Below are 23,062 nucleotides of genomic sequence, written 5' to 3'. Positions count from 1 at the left end.
TGTAGCTAGTGATGTATTTGAAAATGGAGTAATCTAGCCCCTAACAATTTAGATTGAATTGATAATGAGTATGGATAGACCAAGGGATCATACTACAATGTTGTTTTGACTTCGAGTAACAAATTTTACAGGCCAACACCCCTATTAAATTAGGTGTTGTGAAAGAAGTCTTGCGTTGCGAATAGTGACATTGAATGATACAACATGTACATATGGTAAATGATAGACATTTTATTATCCATGTTCACATGTTCTTGCATGTTATACTAAGCATCACTTGTACTTCACATAGTTTGTTGATGATTATTACACGATTCAAAGCTATAGGTTAGAATATGAAATGTCATTTTATCCATTACCAGAAGAGTCAGAATGGACTGATTACACTAGATCTCGAGCTGAAGTAGATTCATATAGATGAAAATTAGGATGTGGTTAAAGGGTGTCAACTTATTTTCATAACGAGATGGATGCAAGAGATGGTAATGCACATTATAAGTGTGGTATATGCATTGACATATGGCATAATAGAAAAACATGTAATAATTGACAACGTATGTATAACAATTTGATAAGTTATGTTATGATATATTATGATATTTTTTAAAGCATATTAAACTTGTATAATTTCACATTAATCATAGGTACTCTTACATAGGATGTTACACACTCGTTGTGGTAGATCATCTACTCATATTAAGTATGGAGAAAATGCTTATGATATTCATGCAGAGCATGAGCATGAGCTTGTTGAGTATGAGTCACAATATATGTCTACCAGACCTATCGACACTTCTATTATGCAGTTGCAGGATTGACTTCAATTAGATGATGTATTTGCTGGTATTGTAAGAATATTTAATTTTAATATATTTTATATTTGTGTTTAATTTGATTATCATTAAATTTTTAATAATTATACTTTATATTGTTATGCAGAACAAGACCATTATTTACTGTCGTATATAGAGGTGGTTGCAACTCCAAGCAAGTCCAGCCATATATGGTTCAGGCTGGGTTTTGGTATATCAATTCTCTTGACGACTTCAAGTTTGACCAAGGCTTGATCCATGCACTAATTAAGTAATGGAGATGTGAGATACACAGGTTTCATCTTAGGCATGGAGAGATGACACCGACATTACAAAATGTGATGATTTTGCTTGGATTGGCTATTAATAGACGGTTAGTCACATCTATTGATGTTTGTAATATAATTGTGTTACGCGAACGATCATACCCCCTTTTTCTGAATTGAAATGGGTAACATCCATCTTAAGTGAATTTAGAAGATATTTTCGACATCACCAGATGATGAGGAGGAGGAGGTCCTGCGAAGGTACAAAATCAAATATAATTTAAATATATTGATTTTAATTTTTTATTGGTATGTCATAGCATATATACTCCATTTGTTTGACAGTGTGTTATTCACTAGCCTCACAGAGAGATATGTTCATTTGCTTTATCTGACGCTCTTGAAATTTTTTGATATTATCCCCACGTATAGCTAGAGATTTTGATGTATTGGCATCTTTGTACAAACATTTATGTCTTATATGCATGAATGGGACCAAATAGGTTGGAGGATGTTTGCTACTTTTACAAATATGAATTGAAAAATCTAAATAACTATTTAGATTTAATTGTTTCATGCTTAAAAAAAATTAACAAAATGTTTTTTATATAATAAAATTTATGGTCATGAGAACATCTCCATGTGGACAGGCCCTAGATATCAAGCTTGCAAGGTGTGATTGTCCAAACTATAAGGGTTACATTTCATCTCCCACTAGGATACATGCATTGTAATGTTATTTTTATAATTATATACATTTATATTATGGCCTTGAAACTTTGAAAATGCAATTAAACTTACATGTTTTTAATTTTAGGTGGTGTGCTAGATAAGTTTTTAAAAATAATTCAGCATATGTGCTAGCATTTTATCGGAGTGAGCTTGACATGCAACATGTTATTCAATTAATTTTTGAACTATTTATTAAATAAAATAATTAACTGTACCGAATTATTATTGTTTGATATTTCTTAACTTATAATTTGGAGGTCATGTGGACGCCTTACTATTTGTTTTGTATTTATCTAGCATTTTATCATATTAAGCTCCATAGGCAACATGTTATCCAAATATTTTTTGAACTATTTGTTAAATAAAATAATTAATTGCACCAAATTATTGATGTTTGATATTTATTTAACTTATAATTTGCAGGTCATGTAGACGCCTTACTTCGAAGAAATATTGGTTGTTGATCCAATATTTGGACAACATTGGTCTTGCTAAAATGTTAGGATATTGTCGAGCTATATTTGTCTGTATTGGGTGATGTGACAGTTCGACTACATATAACACATTCATGTTGATATCAATACAAGTGATGCTTTGCACGTCTTTACTCGTAGGGTAAAAATGATGATTACGATGGTTGGGGTGACATAATGCTTATGTATCATAGTGGGATGTGCAAAAAAATGAGATTTTTACAGAGATGCACATCATGATTACCGATGAAGAGTATATAATTGTGTGTTTATCTTTTAATCTAACATTAATATTTTATCAACATTAGGTTTGACTTTTTGCTACAGGAGGGTCCAGGTGGTTAAATGATTGTCACATTGGACTTGAAACCTTTGGTGAGAGGCCAATTCCCGATGATATCAGCCGGAGGATGAAACCACACAGGCAAGAGCAGGATCCAGTCGTGCTACCGATGAAATCGGATCATCCAGTAGCAACATAGACATGGATAGATAGACGAGTTATGTGTGTATATATGTGTGTGTGTGTTTTTTTTTTTTTTTGTTTTTTTGCATTCTTAAAGCTACTTATGATTTTGAGATATGAGAATATGTTGAGTTTAGTTAAAATTTATTGATTGATGTTGTTTTTGTTTTTTACTGGTTTTTTTAGGAGAGACAAAATCTTGGATATAGTTAATATATAGAGAAAACTTTGTCCAAAATTTGATAAATTATAATTTTATAAACTTTTTCGAGCTTAAAACATAAAAATAATCAAAAACTTTATAATAGCCAAAACGATAACAATCTCCTTAGGATTAAATATCACAACTAATATCACGATTCACAACCGCGACATATATCAAATGTCATAGTTTTGAACCCTAAAATTATTAAATCATTATGTTTCCAAACCATAAAATTATTAAAATGTTATGTTTCCAATCCAAGATATCCTCTTATTGTCCAAAACTTTTTTATTTTATACTATTTTACCATTTATTTTTATTTTAAATGTTGATTACCCAATTTAACCCAAATCATATTGGGAAAAAAAATATTTAAAAACCTCAACGCTAACAATTATTCACAATAGTAACTAAAACTATATAAGTAATAGAACACTCTGAAGTCTAAAATTGCATTCCAAGAAGGATTGATAATAATTTTTTATTAAATTTTTTTTTAAATTTTCATATCTAATATAAAAAACAAACACTACTTTATACCTTTAGCCCCGTTTGTTTACTGGAAAGTAGTTTTTTTTTAAAAGTAGATTCCGGAAAAAAATGAATTCCTAAAAAATATTTTCCGATGTCTGGTAGTGTAATGAAAAATAAGTTGAAAAAACACTTTCCAGTGTTTGGTTATGTCATTGAAAAATAACTTATTAATATTTTATTTTTCTCAAGTTTATTACAATAATAAGAAACAAATGTTACAAATTAAAAAATTGAATGATAATAAAATTAAAAAAATATATATAATTTCTTAAATTATCTCAAATAAAATAAATAATAATCAAAATAATAGAAATCAAATCTAAAAAATTAAAAAAAAAATGAAAGATGAAGAAATTAAAATAATAATAATCAACATTTTATAAATTATTTTAAATAAAATAAGTAATAATGAAAAGAATGGGGATCAAATTTAATAAATAAAATATTTCAAAAAAAAAATAAAAAAAAAACAAATAACAATTATAAAAATAAAAACCAAAGTTAATAAAAAAATAAAGTTTTAAAAGATAAAATTAAAAAATAAATATTCAAATTGAGGATCAAATTTGATATAATTAACAAATAATGACATTTCTAAATTTTTCACAACTTTCGAAAAGTATTTTTCGTCTAAATTTTTCAGGAAAACACTTTCCTAAAAACCAAGCCAAACTTTTCTTTTATTGGAAAGTGATTTTCTAAAAACCAATTTCTAAAAAACAAAACACATCGAGAAAATACTTTCTTGAAAACCAAGCTAAATTTTTCTTTTATTGAAAATATTTTTTATTGACTAACTTTTTTAATAACAAACAAACACAAGAAAATTTAGAAAATAATTTCCTGAAAACCACTCTCTAAAAAACAAACACAGCTAAAAAAAAGTCACTTTTCTAAAAATCAAGCTAAATTTTTCTTTGACTGAAATTAATTAAAAATTATTTTTTATTAACTATAAAATATTTTTTCATTATCCAACTTTTCTCATAACAAATAAATATTAAACAATTTAAAAAAATAATTTTCCAAAAACTAAAAACAAACATGGCGTTAGAAAGCCACCTTTTCGTTTTTGAAATTCCACTTGGCCACCTACAGCTCCGACTTACCAGGAAAGCATCTCCTCTCCCTCTCTCACTCTCAGATTTCGATGACCATTAAAAGCTACAAAGTAATCACACAAAAAGATCTAAAAGAGGCACAGACTGACAGAGAAGAACTAAAAAAGACATTTACTTGTCATCATCAGCCTTCGCTGTTCAGGCGTGACTCCATTAGAGCATCAAAAACCTCCCCACTCCCTTAAAAAAAAAGACAAGAGAGAAAGCACTACACAAGGCCAGATCAGGATCTAACAGCCCATTACACTCTTTCTCACGTAGTAATTCTCACAGCTATAGTTAGAGATAACAAAGGGAAAAAAATTAAATCCTCAAAATTGTTTCCGTTTCTCTTCGCTAGACACAAGGCCATATAATCAAACCATACCATACCATACCATACCATACATACAAGATCTTTCTCTTTGAGGGCTCTTCATATATGGACAAAAACCACCATCATATCATAGTAGTAGTATTTTCTCTTTTCCTTTTCTTTTATTTTGTAGAGGAAATCTATAGGCTCTCTCTGTTTTTCTTCTTCTTCTCTAAAGTAAACTCCTTTTCTTTTTTACATCTCATTTTTATGCTGCGGCAACGGTGCCTGTACGAGAAGGGTAGTCCTGAGCTTTAGTAGGAGATTTGGATTTCTTCTGGTCTTTTTTCCTTAATGCTTTCATAGATGAAGAGAGATTCCAGTTCTTTTCATTGGCTTCGTCTATATCTATTTGCTCTTGTCTGCACTCTTCACTGCAGAATGGCGTGTCCCCTCTGCAAAAACAAGTTTTACATCAGAATCCAACCCACACGTTCTAGCACCACAGATTACAAAGAAAAACCAAGATCAAGACTAGCAAACTCTAATTTCCTAAACGATCTCACTGATAAAAATAAAAGTTACTTCCAATCCTTTGGCTCACTTAGGTTTCTTTTTCAAAAGATTTACGGAAGATGTTACTATTAATATAAGGTCTCAAATATTCTTGGAACCCAATGAAGAAAGCTGTCCTTACACAACAATTAACAGATTGATCTTGTAAATTACATTTGGTTGATAAAGAACTCCAATTCCAATCAAATTGGAAGTAAGAAAAGCAGCAGTAACTACAACTGAAAAAAGGCGGAGAAATAGCTAACCTGTACATGAAGATGTCTCTGTTATCACCGAGTGGTTTCTTGCAAAGAAAACAAGCTTCCAAGAAATGGGGTAGGTGATCTTCATATCTAGAGTCACAATACCTTGCCGATCTTGGAGAAGACACCAGAGATGAAAGGTTTCTAAAACTACCTCTTCTCGCGTAACAGAGTGACCTAGAGAAGAATGGGTGATGATTCCCCGAAGACCCAGCTTCTATATCTGCAAGAGAAGCTAACCCATCATCTTCCTCATTGAAACAAGGCCTTCTTGAAGATGAGAACTCCATGAATAGTATTGGTATTGAAGCAATACTAATGTTTTTGAGGTAATTTGCTGCTTTGAGTTTTTCTATTGTCTTCTTCAAGTTTTCCTTCGAGAGAGAGAGAGAAATGAGGAGGTTTAGTAAAGAAGGAGAGGAGATGGCTTTGTTAAGGATGAGTGGGCGATGGGGAGTGGCAAGTTTTTAAAGAAAGGGAGAGAAGGAGAGAGGTGTAAACAACGGCAGGCTTCAAGAATCCGTGTAGATGAATCTATTGGCTCAAAACTACCCGCATCTCCAAGTTACAGTTGATTTGATATTTTTAGTTCCAAGAGATGATGAGCTGATTGCCCCTATTTTCTCACTTAATTACACATATGTCACTGCTCTCAAACTGACTCGGCTATTGAGGAAAGTTATTTTTGTAATTCCCGTCAAAATGAAGAGGGAGAATTCACACGGTTCTTGATTTGGACCTCACCTTCCACGACCCCCCCCGCCAGCGACCAACGTTGCAACGTCAATATTTGAGAAAGCCACGCTCGTGGATTGCGCGTTTGCGTTACGTTTACACCCCTCCACGGTCAAGGGCTTGTTCTCTGTACAGGCTTTCATAATCGAACCGAGGAAAGATGGGACTTTGACTGAAAACATTGCATTTTTCATTATTATTTTTTATAATTGTTTGTGGTATCTCACAGCTTTAATATATTTTAATTAATTTTTTAAAATTTTAAATTTAATAATTAGATAAGTTTTTAATAATTCTAAAATTTAAAACATTTAAATTAATAATTTCTAGAAAAAAAACACAAAATTTAATTGGTTAAATTAAATCCTTTAATTCAGAACTTTATCAGTTAAATTACATTTTTTAAAATTATTTTTCACTTATATAATACTATGTGCTTGTGATGGTTAACTTTTGTAGCCATGAAGTTTTAATTATTTGAGTTTATCTTTTTTATTTGTGTTTTGAACAATGAAAGAGCAAATGAAAGGTACTTTTTTCATGGATACAAGTCAAAAAAACTCGTATTTTAAATTATTAATTTTTGGATTTTTATATTGTTAAAGTCAAACAAGTTGGTGGGAAGATACTTCTATATTGCTTTAAATAATTAATTTTCAAATATAATATCTCAATTCACTATTGCTTGGGGATTAAGAAAGGAATTCATGTAACATAGCTTAATATTGCAATATTTTATTCATGTAAATAATTAATTTTTTAACAACAAGGAGCTCGTTAGATTAAAAAAAAAAACTCGGCCACTGAAACAATATAAATATCGTGGGGTTATGAAAACATAAATTTGAGGGTCATATTATATATAAGCAAATTAAACATTAAAAAATATATATTAATTACATTATTTCACCTCGCTTAATGAGAAGCTCATGCTTTGGTAGTAAGAAATTAGAACTTCATATATTTTTGACAACACAAACATTATAGCTCTCGTACTGCCATCGCAATTTTGTTTTTCCCTTTCCCCCCTAGAGAGAGAAAATGCAAGATCAACCATTTTACAGAGATATTCTTCGTTTTCCACCCCTTGTATTCACGACATAATCATATTTTGTATAAAGAAATCTCTTTTAAAACCTTTTAAGTTTTGTTTTCGAGGCGTGACATGTTTTTAATCTTCTAAACCTCTCTATTCTTGCACAAGATCTCATGCTTTATATAAAGATAATTAAGAAATAAAAAACTCATTCAAGCAAGGGGACCTAGCTAGCCTATCATTTTACATCAATGTTTTATAAATATCAACATTTCTGTGGAAAAAAGTATTTTACACACAATAATAAATATGAATATGTAAAAGGAAAGGCTTGAATCTAAGATCCATGACACGAGAAAATTAAAAACAAATGTAGAATTACATTAGGATGAGAGACTGTGTACTTTTAAAATTCGTGTCGGTACTTTTAATTATGAGTTCTACACATGAGGATTATAAATTGCTTCCCAAAACAATACTTATTTCACAAGGGTTTAAAAAGTAAATAAGCTAGGTGGTTTTTTAAAAAAATGATTATAGTTATGTTTTATTTTAAAAAAATATATATTAAAAATTATTTTTAAAAGAATTATTTTGAAAATAAATATATCAAAATAATCAAAAAATAAAAAAAAATTAATTTTAAACAAAAAACAATAATTTAATTCTAATATCTCAATACACATCAAGATTATAAATAGAATTTAAAAAGTAAATAAATTATTTATGATATAAGATGATTCTTTATGTTTAGTTGGTTTTTGAGAGTGTAATTAAATTATTTTTTATTTTAAAATATATTAAAATAATATTAATTTAATAAAATTATTTTTAAAATAAAACACTTTAAAATAATCCAAAACCATAAAAAAAATAACCTTAAAAAATAAAACACAAATATCTGTTGGCCGCCCTCCTCATTTAAAAATGTAACTCGCTTGATATTTTTCTTTTCCTGGTGGCGTGCCACGCGCCACACAGTGCAAGCAAGTATAACGACGCTGTACACTTGTGTTGTCCTGGCATCACCTTCTCCAAGACCCACGGTTTCACTTTACTCTCACCTTTCCTTTCACTCAACCCCTCCACATGACATCACCTGCGCTCTCTTTTTCTCCATTATTCTTTTGTCCTTTTTCATCACAAACCCTGGGACCCACAGCACAGGGGACCCACCTGCGTGAGCCATTAACGATGGACCCCCACACACAGCCATGCTTTTCTAGACGATGGTGAGGGCTGCGTATTGCGATGGCTAGAGAGAGATCGCTTTCTGGCTTTTGTGCTCAAGACATCATAGCTGAAATGGGCATTCATCATTGAAAAATAAAAAATACAAAAAATATCTAGTTCGCAACCATCCCAACTCACTAATTATAATAGGTATTTTTTATATTTAAAAATATATTAAAATAATATTATTTTTATTTTTAAAAAATTATTTTTAATATCAACACATTAAAATATCTCAAAAAATTAAAAAAATACTAATTTAAATAAAATAAATTTAAATTTTTTAAAAACACAAAAACAATGGTACTTGGTGCTCTTCTTAACTCAAATTCTTGTAAATGACAAAATCTGAAGCGGGCATTTTTATTTCTTCAAACAAAAATAAAAGAGACAAAATCTTTCGTTGTTCTCTTTCGAAAAGGTGATTTGATTAATTCTTGAAAGGAATTTCCTTCGGGCAACGTTGTTGAAGTGCTCAAACCTTGTTCCACACACCAAATTATTTATTTATTTATTTGGAGGGTGCATTTAAATAATAGTTGCCGGAAAGCAATTTGCATCAATGTTGCCATCTTAGAGCACCAATTATAGTAATCACTCGCAGTTTTTTATTTTTGTATGGAACTTAACCACGTGGATGATCAAGATCCTTGCATATCGAACAAATATAATTGATTATATTTCGAATATACGACCTCGACAAATATTATTGCGTTTGGCAACATAAATTAATGGAACGAAGGTGCTTTTTTTTTTTTTTTTTTTTTATTTCAACGCTAAGCAACAAGAGGACAAAGAAAGCAAGAGCTCAGATCAAGCACTAGAGGCATTGCACGTGGTTCTTTAACCAATATATTAACGCAAACGGCTCGTGCTCCGATGTTTTTGCCTCCCCAACCATGGGCTCTGCCCGTGCATCAAGGCCATCCAGCAACTATTGCCCCCTCTGCTCCATCTACCCGTGCTTCGGTGAATCACTGTGTACTGTACACGTGTGGTGTGGTGCTTGGCACCACCGCAGCCCCTAGGTGCATGTCCTGATGCCACGTGATACAATAAACGACAAACAAAGTCACCCCCTGCGTCATTATTGACCAAGGCGGTGATTTCTCCTCGGGTGAATCGCGCAATATCGGGGGCATCCAAAAAAAACTTTTAACACACTAAAAACATGTTTAGATGATCATAGTATTTTTTTTAAAAAAAAAGAAAAGGTAAGAATAATCTGATACTTGAATTATTAATAAAAAAGTAAGAATAAATTGATACTAGAGATATTAATTTGACTGTATCTAGAAAAATTAGGTAATTCAATAATATAATTTAAATGATAGGGAGCAACACAAGATTTGTGATGAGGAACAGATGTGTTGGAAAGGTAATTCAAATTTGTCTGATGAGAGTGTCAGGCTTTTTTGATAAGGGTGGTTTGTAACAGTGTTAAATGTGCATGAGGTGCACGTTTTGGTAGGCTATCCAAAACAGTGCCTAAGGGTGCTAACAACTATGCCAACAGTGGGATAAATCAATAACGCAAATTTCTGTGGCTTTAGGTTCGTCAAAAGAAAATCAGCAACGTAAATTATTGACAAACATTGGCTGGACGATGAAAGCATGAGAACCACAAAAAAAAATAAAAATTGGCAACAATCAACTAAAAAAATTGAGCCATCAATATTATACCCAAAGGAGAAATAAGAAAAAAAAAATTTGAAAACTCATCATCACTTTATTGTGAACATCGCTCATAACAAAAGAAGTTTGTTGACACAGTTCAAACCCTATTGCAAAATTCATGACGACTACATTAGAAGAAGCAACATGGGTCGCTAGATCAACATCCTAAAAAAACAAACCGAACAAATCAAAATGAAGTTTAGGGGCTAGCTTAAAAAATTAAGGGGTAGGCGCAAACACCAAAGAAAAGGGGGGGGGAGAGAGAGAGAGAGAGATGACAGCTGGTCCAATCCAGAGTTCTTCTTGGTGCACGGACCACATATCCATGAAGAAGATGCCAAAATGAAGCTGACGCCATTAGATATGACCTTTTCGATTGCTAGAATCACTAGCACATGTAGTTATAAAAACGAAAGAAAGAATGATGCGTGCTCAACAAGCATCAATGAAATGACCCCGCCCTACCCCAATAACAATAAGAACAACAAGTTGCGCAATAACTAAAATACCCTCTGGCCCTGGGCGTAAGGAAATAAACTCTAAGGGCAAATAAGTATTTTAACTATACTTATAAAAATAAAAAGATAAGAAGCATTATCAGTTTAATTTTTTCTTAAATTACAAGGGTAATATAATAATTTTTATATGCACAATAAAACAAAAGGTCAAAAATACCCATCTATGGTCAATAACCATATTCTTTTTTTAATGGTGTCAATGCAATGTTACTGTGAAAAAAAAAAAAAAGAGTAAATTTCATGTCTTGTTCCTAATCAATTTAAAAATGCAAAAATGGTATCATTAAAAGATCAAAACTTTGTTCATGACACTTTTAGTATTATTACAAAGATCTCGATTAGTAAATCCAATGACATCAAGAAATTTATTTCTTAGAGCTCTGGTGTTGTGCCTCGAGGGTCACTTTCTTTTGTTTTTTCTCTATCCTCTCTTCTCATTGTAATAGCTCACTTGCATTTGAATGAAAAGTGTGCCTTATTATGGTTATTATTGGTTGCCTTTATTAGTGTCATTAGATTCCTCTTATTAAAATCTTTCTAATAACACCTAACACCAGTGATGTTATAATAGAGGCTTCGATCTCTCTCTCTCTCTCTATCATCATTGTAATTACTAACTTGTTTTTGGGTGAGATGTGTGGTTCCCTCCAATCACCGTTAATGACATTTCTTTGTGTAGTTGAATTTGTTTCATCAAGATTTTTCTGATAATGCAAGTAGGTTGTGATCAAAGTTTTGGTGTGTTTCTCGAGTTTTTTTCATATGCTTTTTTCGTAACTTAAACCTTGAATTGACTTGCTAGTATATGGGTCAACTTACCAGACTTGTGATCCATGCCTTAATTCGAGTATTATAATTAAGACAAAGTGAATAAGGTTTTAAGATAGAAAAACTTAATAAACTATAGTTTTTTTTTTTTACAAAGAAAACCTTAAAAAAAAGAATATTAACTAACGTCTACGGTGTGGAAAATAGTAAAGAAAATTGTAAATCAACTAAAGTAAATTGCAAAAAACTGTAAAGGCAAATGACTTGAAATATATATTTACTTTATGAAAAATGATGAAAATAAAATTATAAAGAAAAGCAATAAAGAACGTTGTAAATCTACGAAAGTAAAATTTAATGAACTGTAAAGGTAAATAACTTAAGGGGCTCGATGTTGACTTAAATCTGATGCCATCCCTTAAAGATATTATTGCTCCACTTATGAACAAAAATGACAATCCGAATCAAGCCACTTTAAAAATTACTTAGAAGTTAAATTAATTTTGAATGACATGTTCCTTTATTTTTTATAGAAAGATATTCATTGTTTTTTATTTATTTGACGATGAGAAAAAAATTCAAAGGTAAATAATACTACTAATATCCAATGATAAGTAAATATTAAAGAATATGGAGTTTCTCAAAAAACATAATAAAAAAAACAATAATAAAAGAATGTATCGATTGTAGGGTAAGTGTAAGCATGTATAAAGAGTAAATTATTATCTCAGTTTATTTGAAATTGTGGTTGTGGTTGATTTTTAAAATATTTTTTATTTATAAATATATTAAAATAATATATTTTTTATTTTAAAAATATTATTTTTGATATCAACACATCAAAATGATTTAAAAACACCAAAAATATATTTCTTTAAAGTAAGGAAAAAAATTAAAAAAAATTTCATTTTTTTAAAATTCCAAAATAATAGCACCATAGTTTTAGTGTTGATTATGTTTTTATTTAATATTACTCTATTCAAAAAAAGAAAAAGAATAAAAGTGCGTTCAACATCAGACAAACTCTGAACTAGGTTCAAGCTTCAAATAAATTTAAACGTAAATTTATTGTAATTAAATTAAGAGAGAAAAAAAGTGGAAATACAGTTTTGTCAATGATATTATATAAGAAGTTAAAATAAAATAGAAAGACTAGACTTCTATTCTAATCTAAATAGAATTTAAAATCATCTATTACTTATTTTTCAGGCTTCAAATAAATTTAAAATTAAATTTATTGTAATTAAATTAAGAGAAAAAAAGAGTGGAAATACAGTTTTGTCAATAATATTATATAAAAAGTTAGAATAAAATAAAAAAGACTGGAGTTCTATTCTAATCTAAATAGAATTTAAAATAATTTATTAATTACTTTTACTATTACCATATCGGCTGCAATAAAACTTTTCATAATTTAATTTTGAGTTAGCAACTTATATCTTTTCATTCTCTTCTTCTTTGCTGTGGATAGAAAAAATAGAAAAGTTGAGTGAATAAAACCAAGAGAAGGTTCATGGAGTATGGTAAAGTTGTTTGAATAAGGTGCATTCTAGAATGTACCGGTTGTGATTTGAAATAATGTTAATAAAAAATTAGTAGGCATTTCTATATGTCTTATTTAAAAGAATTGACATAATAGACAAGGTCGATTGTATTTAGAAAAATTTTATAGTTATTGTGACACACATCAATTAACTTGGAGATGAAAAAATTAATAAAAATTTTATGAGTATAATTTAACTTGTCAGGTTTTAAATTTATTCTTTAAAAATTATTAATTTAAAATTAGGATCACTACAAGTTTATATGGTTATTAACTTCAAAATTTTAATAAATTAATTAAAAAATACATAAATTAATTTGAATATTTACTGTTAGTAATATAGATTCTTCCAATACTTCCAATATTAAATAATAATTTCAACGGCATTCGCTACTTCAACCTTCCAAACCATGATCATGTCTTTTCTTTCTTTAATAAGCATTTTCATCTTAAAATTAAAAAAAATCGGGTATTAAGTGTAAACGCTTTTTATTTGTTTTAAAAAATTAAAGGAGCTCTTTAAATTGGAGCAGTTGTTTGTGTCACAGAGAAAACATCAACCATTAATTACACCGCAACCATTAATTCAGTTACAGATCAAGTAGTCCAACGGTGTTGCTACTACAACCAAACATTTCCTCTCACCTCTCCAACCATTTATGCCAGCTGCGGCAGTGTACCCATTGTAAACGGGGCAGCACCGTTCTTATTATTATTTTTTTTAATATATATATAAAGCAACTAATATTATATTTTTAAATAATTTTTGAGAATATTTGTTTTTGTGTTCAAAAAATACTTTTAAAAAATTTTAATTTTTTTTTATTTCAAATTATTTTCTTATAATTTTAAATTGTTTTAATACACTGATATTAAAAATATTATTTTTATATATTTTAAAAACAACCACTAACTCAACTTGATATTACCTGTTGCCATCGTCGACTTCTACTATTCTTTGGCGAGGGATTTTTTCTTCTCTTACATTTGACTGCCCTTCAAGCACGTGTCATGAATTGATTGGACCATTTCATCTCCTTACATCAAACGATTATTTGATTTAATTCTCAAGGAAGATTTAATTTCCAGAATGCAATTCTTTATTAGAGGAAGCATTCCACGCCGTTTAATTTACTGCTCCAGCGGTCAACCATGCCCAGCAAGACAAATTAATTCATACCCCCATCACCCCCTGTTTGTACCAGTGGCGTTGAACAACAGTAGTAGCTGAAATATCTTGATATTTTTAATTTATTAAAAAATTCAAGATTAAAATAATGAGACGTGTTGGCCTACTAGTCACGGAGGGAGTGGCGTTTGCGTTCGTGCATTGAATGTGATATGGGCGAGAGGGGATTCAGAGGTTGTTTTTTAAATATATTTTTTTAAAAAAATTAATTATTTTTTTTAACATTAGCACATTAAAATAATTTAAAAAATATTAATTTAAAGTAAAAAAATATTCTTAAATATATAAACAGTATTATAAACCAGCAAATCTGCAGTCGAGCAGTATTGGGTGCCCAGACCTGGACCAGCTGATTCATTTACGCACTATTAATGTGTAGCGTATACTATATAGCAAAGCTCTCTCTTTCCAACTCGCCAGTTACTGGTTAACCATCGATGAGGGCATCCATGTCCAAAACCGTGATGAATGTTACGAGGCTGCACCCAAGGTCATAGCTGTGTCGGAGGCTTGGAGGTGAGTTTTGACTTTGAAAATTTGCTGAGCTCTCCAGAACATTAATTTTCCAGCATTAATTCATGCTGCTAAATGGTACGGCCACGACCATGTTGTAGACCTAATTAACATGGTTATTTATTAAGTCGGTATGGGTTGACCTGGTTGAGAAGTCGGGTCTGAATTATAATGGTTGATTTAAGCTAATTTAAAAAAAATAAAAAATATTTAAAATTTTAATATTCAGCATAAAAAGGCTAATATATAATTTAGGTGAATATAGACTATACATGCTATAAATAATAAAGTTTAAAAATCATTTCAAAAGATTTTTTATCACACAATGAAAATATATTATCTTATCATTTTAAGTTTAACTATTTAAATTAAGAAGGTTTCTTATTTCGCTTCGAAAAAATAATTTTTTTCTTGTAAACATAGAGCATAAATACTAATAAGTCTTCAATCCCACAATGAAAAAATAAAACTTTATTGTAGTGTTTATATAGTGAATTTTGGTACAAGTAAGTAATCATAAAGGATATGGTAAATCAATGACTTTTTGTATTGCGTTGGTTTTGAACTATACAAAGAGGCAATTCAAGTTAATCAAATTATGGCTACTGTTTTTATCTATCATATCAATAATACAACAACGAAAAAAGAAAGAAAGAGAAGCTTAACTGGGCCATGGTCCAATCAAGCTCCTCTCTCTTTTCATTTTCTCTCTCGTCCCTTTACTTGGTATAATCTCATTTAGTATTCAAGAATAATGTTTATTATACAAAGCTCGTTAAGAAAGAGTCTCGAGTCCTTAAACTCAGTTAAACCAAGCTCCACCCCCTCCTCTCTTTCTCTTCATTTTTTCTCTCATCTTGTAGCTTGATATAGTCCTGTTTACTATACAAACCTCATTCATAATGAGTCCTAAGTGCCTAGACTCGATTGATCGAGCTCCACCCCTTCCTTTCTTTCTCTTCCTTTTCTATCTCATCCCTTAACTTTGTATAGTCTTGTTTACTATTCATGAATAATATTTATGCAAAGCTTGTTTATTAATAGCCCCCAGTCCCAGACTTGAATAGATTGAGTTCCTCTCTCTCTCTCTCTCTCTCTATGTCTCTTTTTTTTCATTGGTTCAATCTGAGTGAAATGCCTTGTCTCACATCATTACTATTTGCTTAGTACTATTCATGTATGGTAATATTCATCACTTTTCAGATTATTTATGAATACTACATTTTCTCACATATTTTTCAAGATATTTTTCGAATTATATTTTCTAAGGTTTTTAGAAGGAAAAAAAAGGAGTTTGAATATTTACATTCACACTTTTACATTAGACAGATAACATGAGACATAAAACACACACATCTTTTCTACACATAAAAAATACCATTTTTATCTTCTTGAATTTTTATATGCCTGTCACTTGAGAAAACTCAAATATTGACTTAAGCGTCGGAGTGTTCCTCTTTCAACAAAGAACTTGTTTTATAGGACAACTCGACCTATAACTCATTAGCCAGGGAAAGTTAATATTTTTATGTGAAGTTTTTTCACAACTTCATTAGTGACGTCATTTGTGGGAACCTGGACAAAAAGTTAGTTCATTTCTTTCACCTTTTCTCCAAAAACATTTCATGTCCGACGAGACTAAAAACCAAGGGAGAATGACTAATATCCCCACATGGACTCTAACCCCTCTAGAACTCCAACAAATTTACAACTTGGTTCAGTTACTCAACGATGTTGTTGCAACGATGTAATCGTATTTTTGCATTCTTCCTCTTACACAACAATAATAATGTGCTTACATGATTTTATCTTATTTCAATCCAATTTAATAAGTTTTTGAGTTTTTAAAGTGATTTTGCATTGTGAACGTGTGTTAACTCGTAAAATCATATGATTTTCCTAGTTAACTTGTGATTTTAACAACATTATTAATTTTTATCATTATAAAACATAAGCATTGCTATTTATGTTATGTAAGTGGCTTTGTGCCTTTGACACTTAACTAACAATTTGTTTGTGAAAAAAAATTGATTTGAAATTATGAGTAGTTGCACTTCAAATATGTTTTATTCAAGCATATATGTTGTTATTGAGGATGTATAACATATCGTTGAGAACCTGACACTTTAATCTCCTCATTTTTCATCATGTTCCCAGAGCTTGTAATGTGTTTATAAAGCTTGTTATCAACGAGTCTTTATAATGTTTTTCAAATATGTAAATGTATTAGATTAATAAGAAAATATGTTTTGTTTAACATTGTAAGACATGTTAAACATAAGAAAGTTTTCAAGGAAAACCTAAAGTTCATACAAGTTTAAATCTAAACAAAGTACTTGAACCAAAGATTATGTAATGCACTTCTAAACAAGGTCTTTGAACCAAAGATTATGTAACTCAAATATTTCTTAATAAGACTAACATAAGTTCTAGTTTTGGGAGGAAAACCAAAACATAAAAAAAACACTAAAATATAAGGTGAGGAAGAGTGTGTGAAAATATAAAAAAATATTGTAGGAAACCTTTTTTTCATTCTTTTTTTATAATGAATTTTAGAAGGTAAAAAGTTGAAGAATTTATTATGGTAATAATCAAAACTAATATCAACTGTTATCAATATTTGATTAGCTACCATAAATCAATAATTAAATCTAAATATGAGAGATGGAGTTCTTTAAGAGGGTTTTTAATTTTACTAAAACATGTAAACAAAGGGTTCTTTGAGATTAACAATTTTCTTATTTATTTTTTTTATTAAAAAGCTTATATTGGGAATTAAATTCCAACATCTAAAAAATTAGTGGACTATACCTGGGTATACTTTTTTTTCCTTTTCTTTTTAAGTTATACAACTCAATTTCAATAGATAAAAAAAAAACACATCCACTTAATTCCCTTACCCTCACTGAACACCATCGACAAAAGTTACCATATCCATCGAAAAAGTTTAGGTTCATGGCATTTATTGCCTTCACCATACTTCTAGCACATCAGCAACCATGAAATTTCCAGGATTAAATGATTAATCGATTATCTAACTCGAGAATTGTATTCTGAGACTAGTTGAATTTTTGAAACATCATCACTAACACTTATAGAATTAAAAATGAAAAACTTTGAGAGTTGTAGCTAAACTCATTAAGCCTTAAGTTTGTTTTCTAAAAATTACTGGAGACTTATATAGTTATTAATTGTAGAATTCATAGAATTAGTCACAATATAATATACACAAGTTAGCCTAAAGATACTCGTTAATAAAAAATAAATAAATGAATCTTCAAGTTTGAGTCACGGACAGACATTAATCAGGTTGAGGCAACCATAAGGACTGCTGCTCATATCTTGACCAAGAGTAACAGAAAATAATTGCTCCACGAAGAAATTTTGGATTACCGAGGACTTTTCACCAGCTTCTTTGTTAGTGGGTGGTTTTAGATATTAAAGCCAAAACTAAATGATTCTACAGAAGCACCTCTCGAGGGTGACCAGTTTTTCAAGTATCTAAGGCGAATCTGATAGTGACATTATAAAGACGGGAGAGACTTGATGATCGTTTTGGTACGCAAGTGGAACGATGGAGGCCCACAGGTTTGTTGGTTTGGGCTGTTTTTTGGTGGGCCACCTAGCATGTCAACTTCATAACTTGTCCTGGAGGCAGGTTTTTGTGTCTGCTTGATTTCTTTGAAAGAAAATCTTTCCTTTTCCACCTGTCCTTGGAAACTAGCTATAGCTGAGGCCAGTTGCTATGAAAGTGATGTGCCGTGCTTTAGATTCATTTTTAAGCCGTTTGTTTTCGTGTTATAGAAGTTTTTTAAAAAAAACATTTATTTTTTAAATATTTTTAAATAAATTTAATTTGATATATTAATATTAAAAATAAATTTTAAAAAATAAAAAATATTATTTCAATAAAATAAAAATGACGTGATATACATTAGATTCATAGGTTTGTTTTGGTATTATAGAAAAAAAAATTTTAATTTTTTTTAAAATTTTTTTTTTACTGTTTTCAAGTGATTTAATGTATTAATATTAAAAATAAATTTTAAAAAATAAAAAAATATTATTTTAATAAAATAAAAATCACGTGATATGCTTTAAATTCATTTTATTTTTAAACTGTTTGTTTTGGTACTATAGAAGGGTTTTTTTTTTTTGAAAAATAACTTTTTAATTAATGTTTTTATTGTTATGGAATTGACTTGATGAACTAATTTTAAAAATATTTTTTTTTAAAATAAAACATATTATTTTAATAATTATTTTTTTAAAATAACCATTAAAATAATATCAAAACAGCTACTAGATGGTTAGGCAAAATCCCTGAATATTACTTTTGTTTGCTTGAAACAATGAAAGAATCAAAGCATCTGTCTAAGAATTTTTTGCGCAAGCCATGGAAAGAGTAGCCATCCCTTTCGATTAAAAAAGAAAAAGGTAAACCAGTTTGATTGGATCAAGAGGTTTATTTTCTTTGTGATTTTAGATTTAAGTTCTAAGTTGCTCATATGATGGCCACTGGAGATTTATATAATCGTTGATTTTAAGATCCATGGAATTAGTCGAGTTGTGCGCAAGCTGGCCCGGACACCCACGTTAAACTAAAAAAAAAAAGGTAAGGAATTTATTGAACACGACCTCCTCTGTCATAACGCCTAGGCTTGCTCCTTTGTCAAGGTTCCATTTTATATCCTCCGTGTGTGTGTGTGTGTGTGTTCTAATCGAAGTAGTTGCTTGAAAGATTCACGCGTTAAGAATAAAATAACATGAAATGGTTTATCGGAATAATAAGATCCATTTGACGCTGTAAATTTACCCCTTTGTTGGAGATGTGATCATTTGTTAAATTTAGGCGTGGGTGGGGGGTTAGAGTACTATTTTATTTTTTAGAAAAAATATTAAAGTAAATAAATATTATTTTGGTTTAAATGCAATACTTTTTTTTTTATTTTTTTAATAAATATATTCAGAGGTTCTCTACAATAATTTTAACAATTTTTTTAAATAAAAAACATGAACAGTATAATTTTGTTATGTACATGTTTCTTAGCAATGTAAAACATTAAAAAAACAATTTTATATTGCTTAACAAACACTTACATTTGCTGCTATTCCACGTGGCACATGATAAATTGCATCCTTGCTGGTGACCTATGTTATACACATGGACTCATTTCACGGTGTACTGCAATTTTTTTTTGTTTCAAAACTGTTTTTTTTAGCTCTAATTGTATCAAATTAAAGGTTAATTTAAGTTAATTTGTTAGGAAAAAACTACATTGAAAGGCAGAGAGGTAAAATGAAAAGGAAAAAAAAAGAGTGGTGTTTTTAAGCTTTTGACAAAACATTTATTTTAGTCCTTATAGTTTATGGATTATAAATACAAGGTTATTCTAATTTTTAAAATTTTAAAACAGTCAAATTTGTTACAATTATTTTTTTAAAAAATTTCAAATTCTAGTGGAGAGAGATAATTTTTGGCTGGCAATGACTTTAGCCATCAACATGCTTCATTAAATGAAGAAAGTTCAACTTAGATGTTCTTTCAACTTTAAATTGCATAATAATTTTAGAGTTCTTGGATTAATTTGTGGATTATTGAAAGAAATATATGAGTTTATCAAGATGTTTAGAGCGTTTTATATGCATTTTGAAAAATACTTGGTTAAAAATCAAAATTTTATTTTTTTCGTTAAAAAATAGATAACATACCATTCCCTCTTTAAATTTATAAAAATCATAGAAGTATGGATGAGGTGCTGTAAACCTTTTGGTACCAGAAAAAAATGCCTAGCTTGTGAGCTTAGAGCCCAAGCCAAGCCTATTTATAGGCTAGATGCATGGGTAGACCCATACACTTGGTTTATTTATTTTTATATTCAGCATATTTTCAACCCTTAAACTCCTTAAACTTAGATGAAAAAAATATTTTGTTTCATTTTTTGTTTTGTTTTTAAGGTCATTGTTCTTATCTCACTTGAAAAAAAAACCTTCATTTTGTTATTAAACTTTTTAAAAAATAAAGGGATACTTTTTATTTTAGTCTTGCACAAAACCTCTATTTTTTGTTTTTGGAAAAAATTGTTGTTTGATATAAAAAAGTCTTATGTTCCTGGTTTGTGCATAATTAAATGAAAAATAATTTTAAAAATAATATTTGTTAAATATAATAGGATGAATGAATTAAATCGAGAGTTTGATAAGCTAATATTGATTATCTCAAGTTTGTTTTTGTTATTTTTTAAATATTTTTATTTTAAATTTTATTCTTCAATATTGAACTGATTATGAAATTAAATATCATAATTTGTTTAAGTTTATTTTTTATGGGATTATCATGATCTCATAACATGTGTAACAAATTTAGTTAATTAACTCAGATTTACCTAGATCGATACAACATGATGTCTTTCATATTTTTTTGCATTAAAAAAAGAAACAATCCAATCCATTTTCTCTTTTATGTGTGTTTTATTATTTGACTCAATAAAAATTTGGTTTAAAGAAACAAAGTTATTCTACACAATCAGGATTATTGTCTATATTGCGATATCGTGTATCTTTTATACACATCTATTTCTCGAAAGTTTAATATAGTCCATAGTTATTGCTAACAATTTTTTTAATTAAATAAATTCATAGAGTTTTTAATTTACAATTATAATTTTTTATTGATATCAAAAACAAGTTGCAAATACTAGCAAATATATATATTTTTTTTGCGATGAATTTTTTTCTAGCCCACGTGGCACATAGTAAACTCTTTGTTCAGCCTCCTTGAGAGGGGTTTCTACTTTCCGTATAGGAAAGTTTATTCTCGTTTTGAGTTTCTGATTGCCTCGTGAGGCTGAAGAGAAAAGCAGCTTCAGCGTTGGGCCTACTTTCCCGAATGTGCTCGCCTTGCCAGCCCACTCACAGGCCTCAAGCCCAGAACAGAACAGAACCTGATAGGCCTATTTGAATTAAAGAATTACAAGGGACGCTTTGAGCTTTTGTTGACGTGTTTGTCTAGCCAAGTAGGATAGGGACTTGCGCCTTCGTTTTTATTTTCAATTTCACTTTGACTTTTCTTCCCCAAAACAGTAAACAGTTTAACAATCAAGTCAACGAAATTAAGATAATGAAATGTGGAAGAAATAAAAAAATTTAGACATTAATTAAAAAAGATATCAATCAAGTCAACAAAATTAAGATAATGAAATATGTGAAAGAAATAAAAAAATTTAGAATTTAATAAAAAAACATATTAAATCCCCCACAAATAATACATTGACTTATATATATATAAGGATGATGATGTTAAGATGTAATTTCCCGACAAATAATACATTTTTAAGTAAGTGTATAAAATTCAGAATTTGGGCTCAGGAGTGAGCCCAAATACCAGATGTGTACTTTATAAGAAATACTTAGAGTCTATTTATTATTACATTTTAAGAGTATTTTTTTTAAAAGAATTGAAATATTTTTATTTTTTTTCTTGTATAAATTCAAAATTTTTATATTTTAACATTAAAAATAAATTTTTTAAAATAAAAAAAAATTTATTTTAATATATTTTTAAACAAAAAATAATTTATAAATAATCATTAGGCTCCTCCTTGATGAGTTTTGTATAAGTTTACGATTTGTTTGTAACATTAATTATCAAACTATCAATAATCCCATTATTTTTATAAGCGGAACAAGCTTTTTTTTTTTTTTTTTGAAAAAAAAGGTTTATAAGTTTATATTAGCAAAATTCTGCGATTTAAAGTGTTAATGTTGATTCAACGGGTTTTAAGAATTGAATCTAAGTTGAGGTCTTGGAAGAACAATTTCTTCATTAAAATCATAATCACACACACAGATTACAGCAAATCCTTCGTTCATCAGTCTCAAATCTGATCCGAGAAAATTTCCTTCGAGCTTCAATTATTTTTCCTTGTTATTATTTTGAAAGAAAATTTCCATGATTCAAATCCGATTCCGTGGAGGTACAAAGAGGGGTGGCCCCTAACTCAGGGCACTCAACCCACCGGCCGAGGGGACATCATTTAACTTATTTCTGAATCCAAAGGACATGTTGAAGAAATCTATAAATAGTATCCTTCCACCTAACAGGAAATAAAGAAGAAGTATGCCATAC

At 29.5% G+C, this 23,062-nt stretch overlaps 1 protein-coding gene across 1 annotated transcript; it reads right to left on the bottom strand.

Moving 5' to 3' along the window:
- Positions 1-4,694: 4,694 nt before the first annotated feature.
- Positions 4,695-6,252, bottom strand: LOC118039093 (FCS-Like Zinc finger 1). Its single transcript, XM_035045689.2, has 2 exons — positions 5,726-6,252; positions 4,695-5,359 (listed from the first exon to the last, which is right to left on the bottom strand). Exons 1-2 carry the CDS (start codon positions 6,010-6,012, stop codon positions 5,173-5,175), a joined length of 474 nt encoding a protein of 157 aa, XP_034901580.1. The 5' UTR covers positions 6,013-6,252; the 3' UTR covers positions 4,695-5,172.
- Positions 6,253-23,062: the final 16,810 nt, after the last annotated feature.

The sequence above is a fragment of the Populus alba genome, chromosome 1, assembly GCF_005239225.2.
Source record: "Populus alba chromosome 1, ASM523922v2, whole genome shotgun sequence".
Classification (NCBI taxonomy): domain Eukaryota; kingdom Viridiplantae; phylum Streptophyta; class Magnoliopsida; order Malpighiales; family Salicaceae; genus Populus; species Populus alba.
This window is presented reverse-complemented; position numbering and strand designations above follow the sequence as displayed.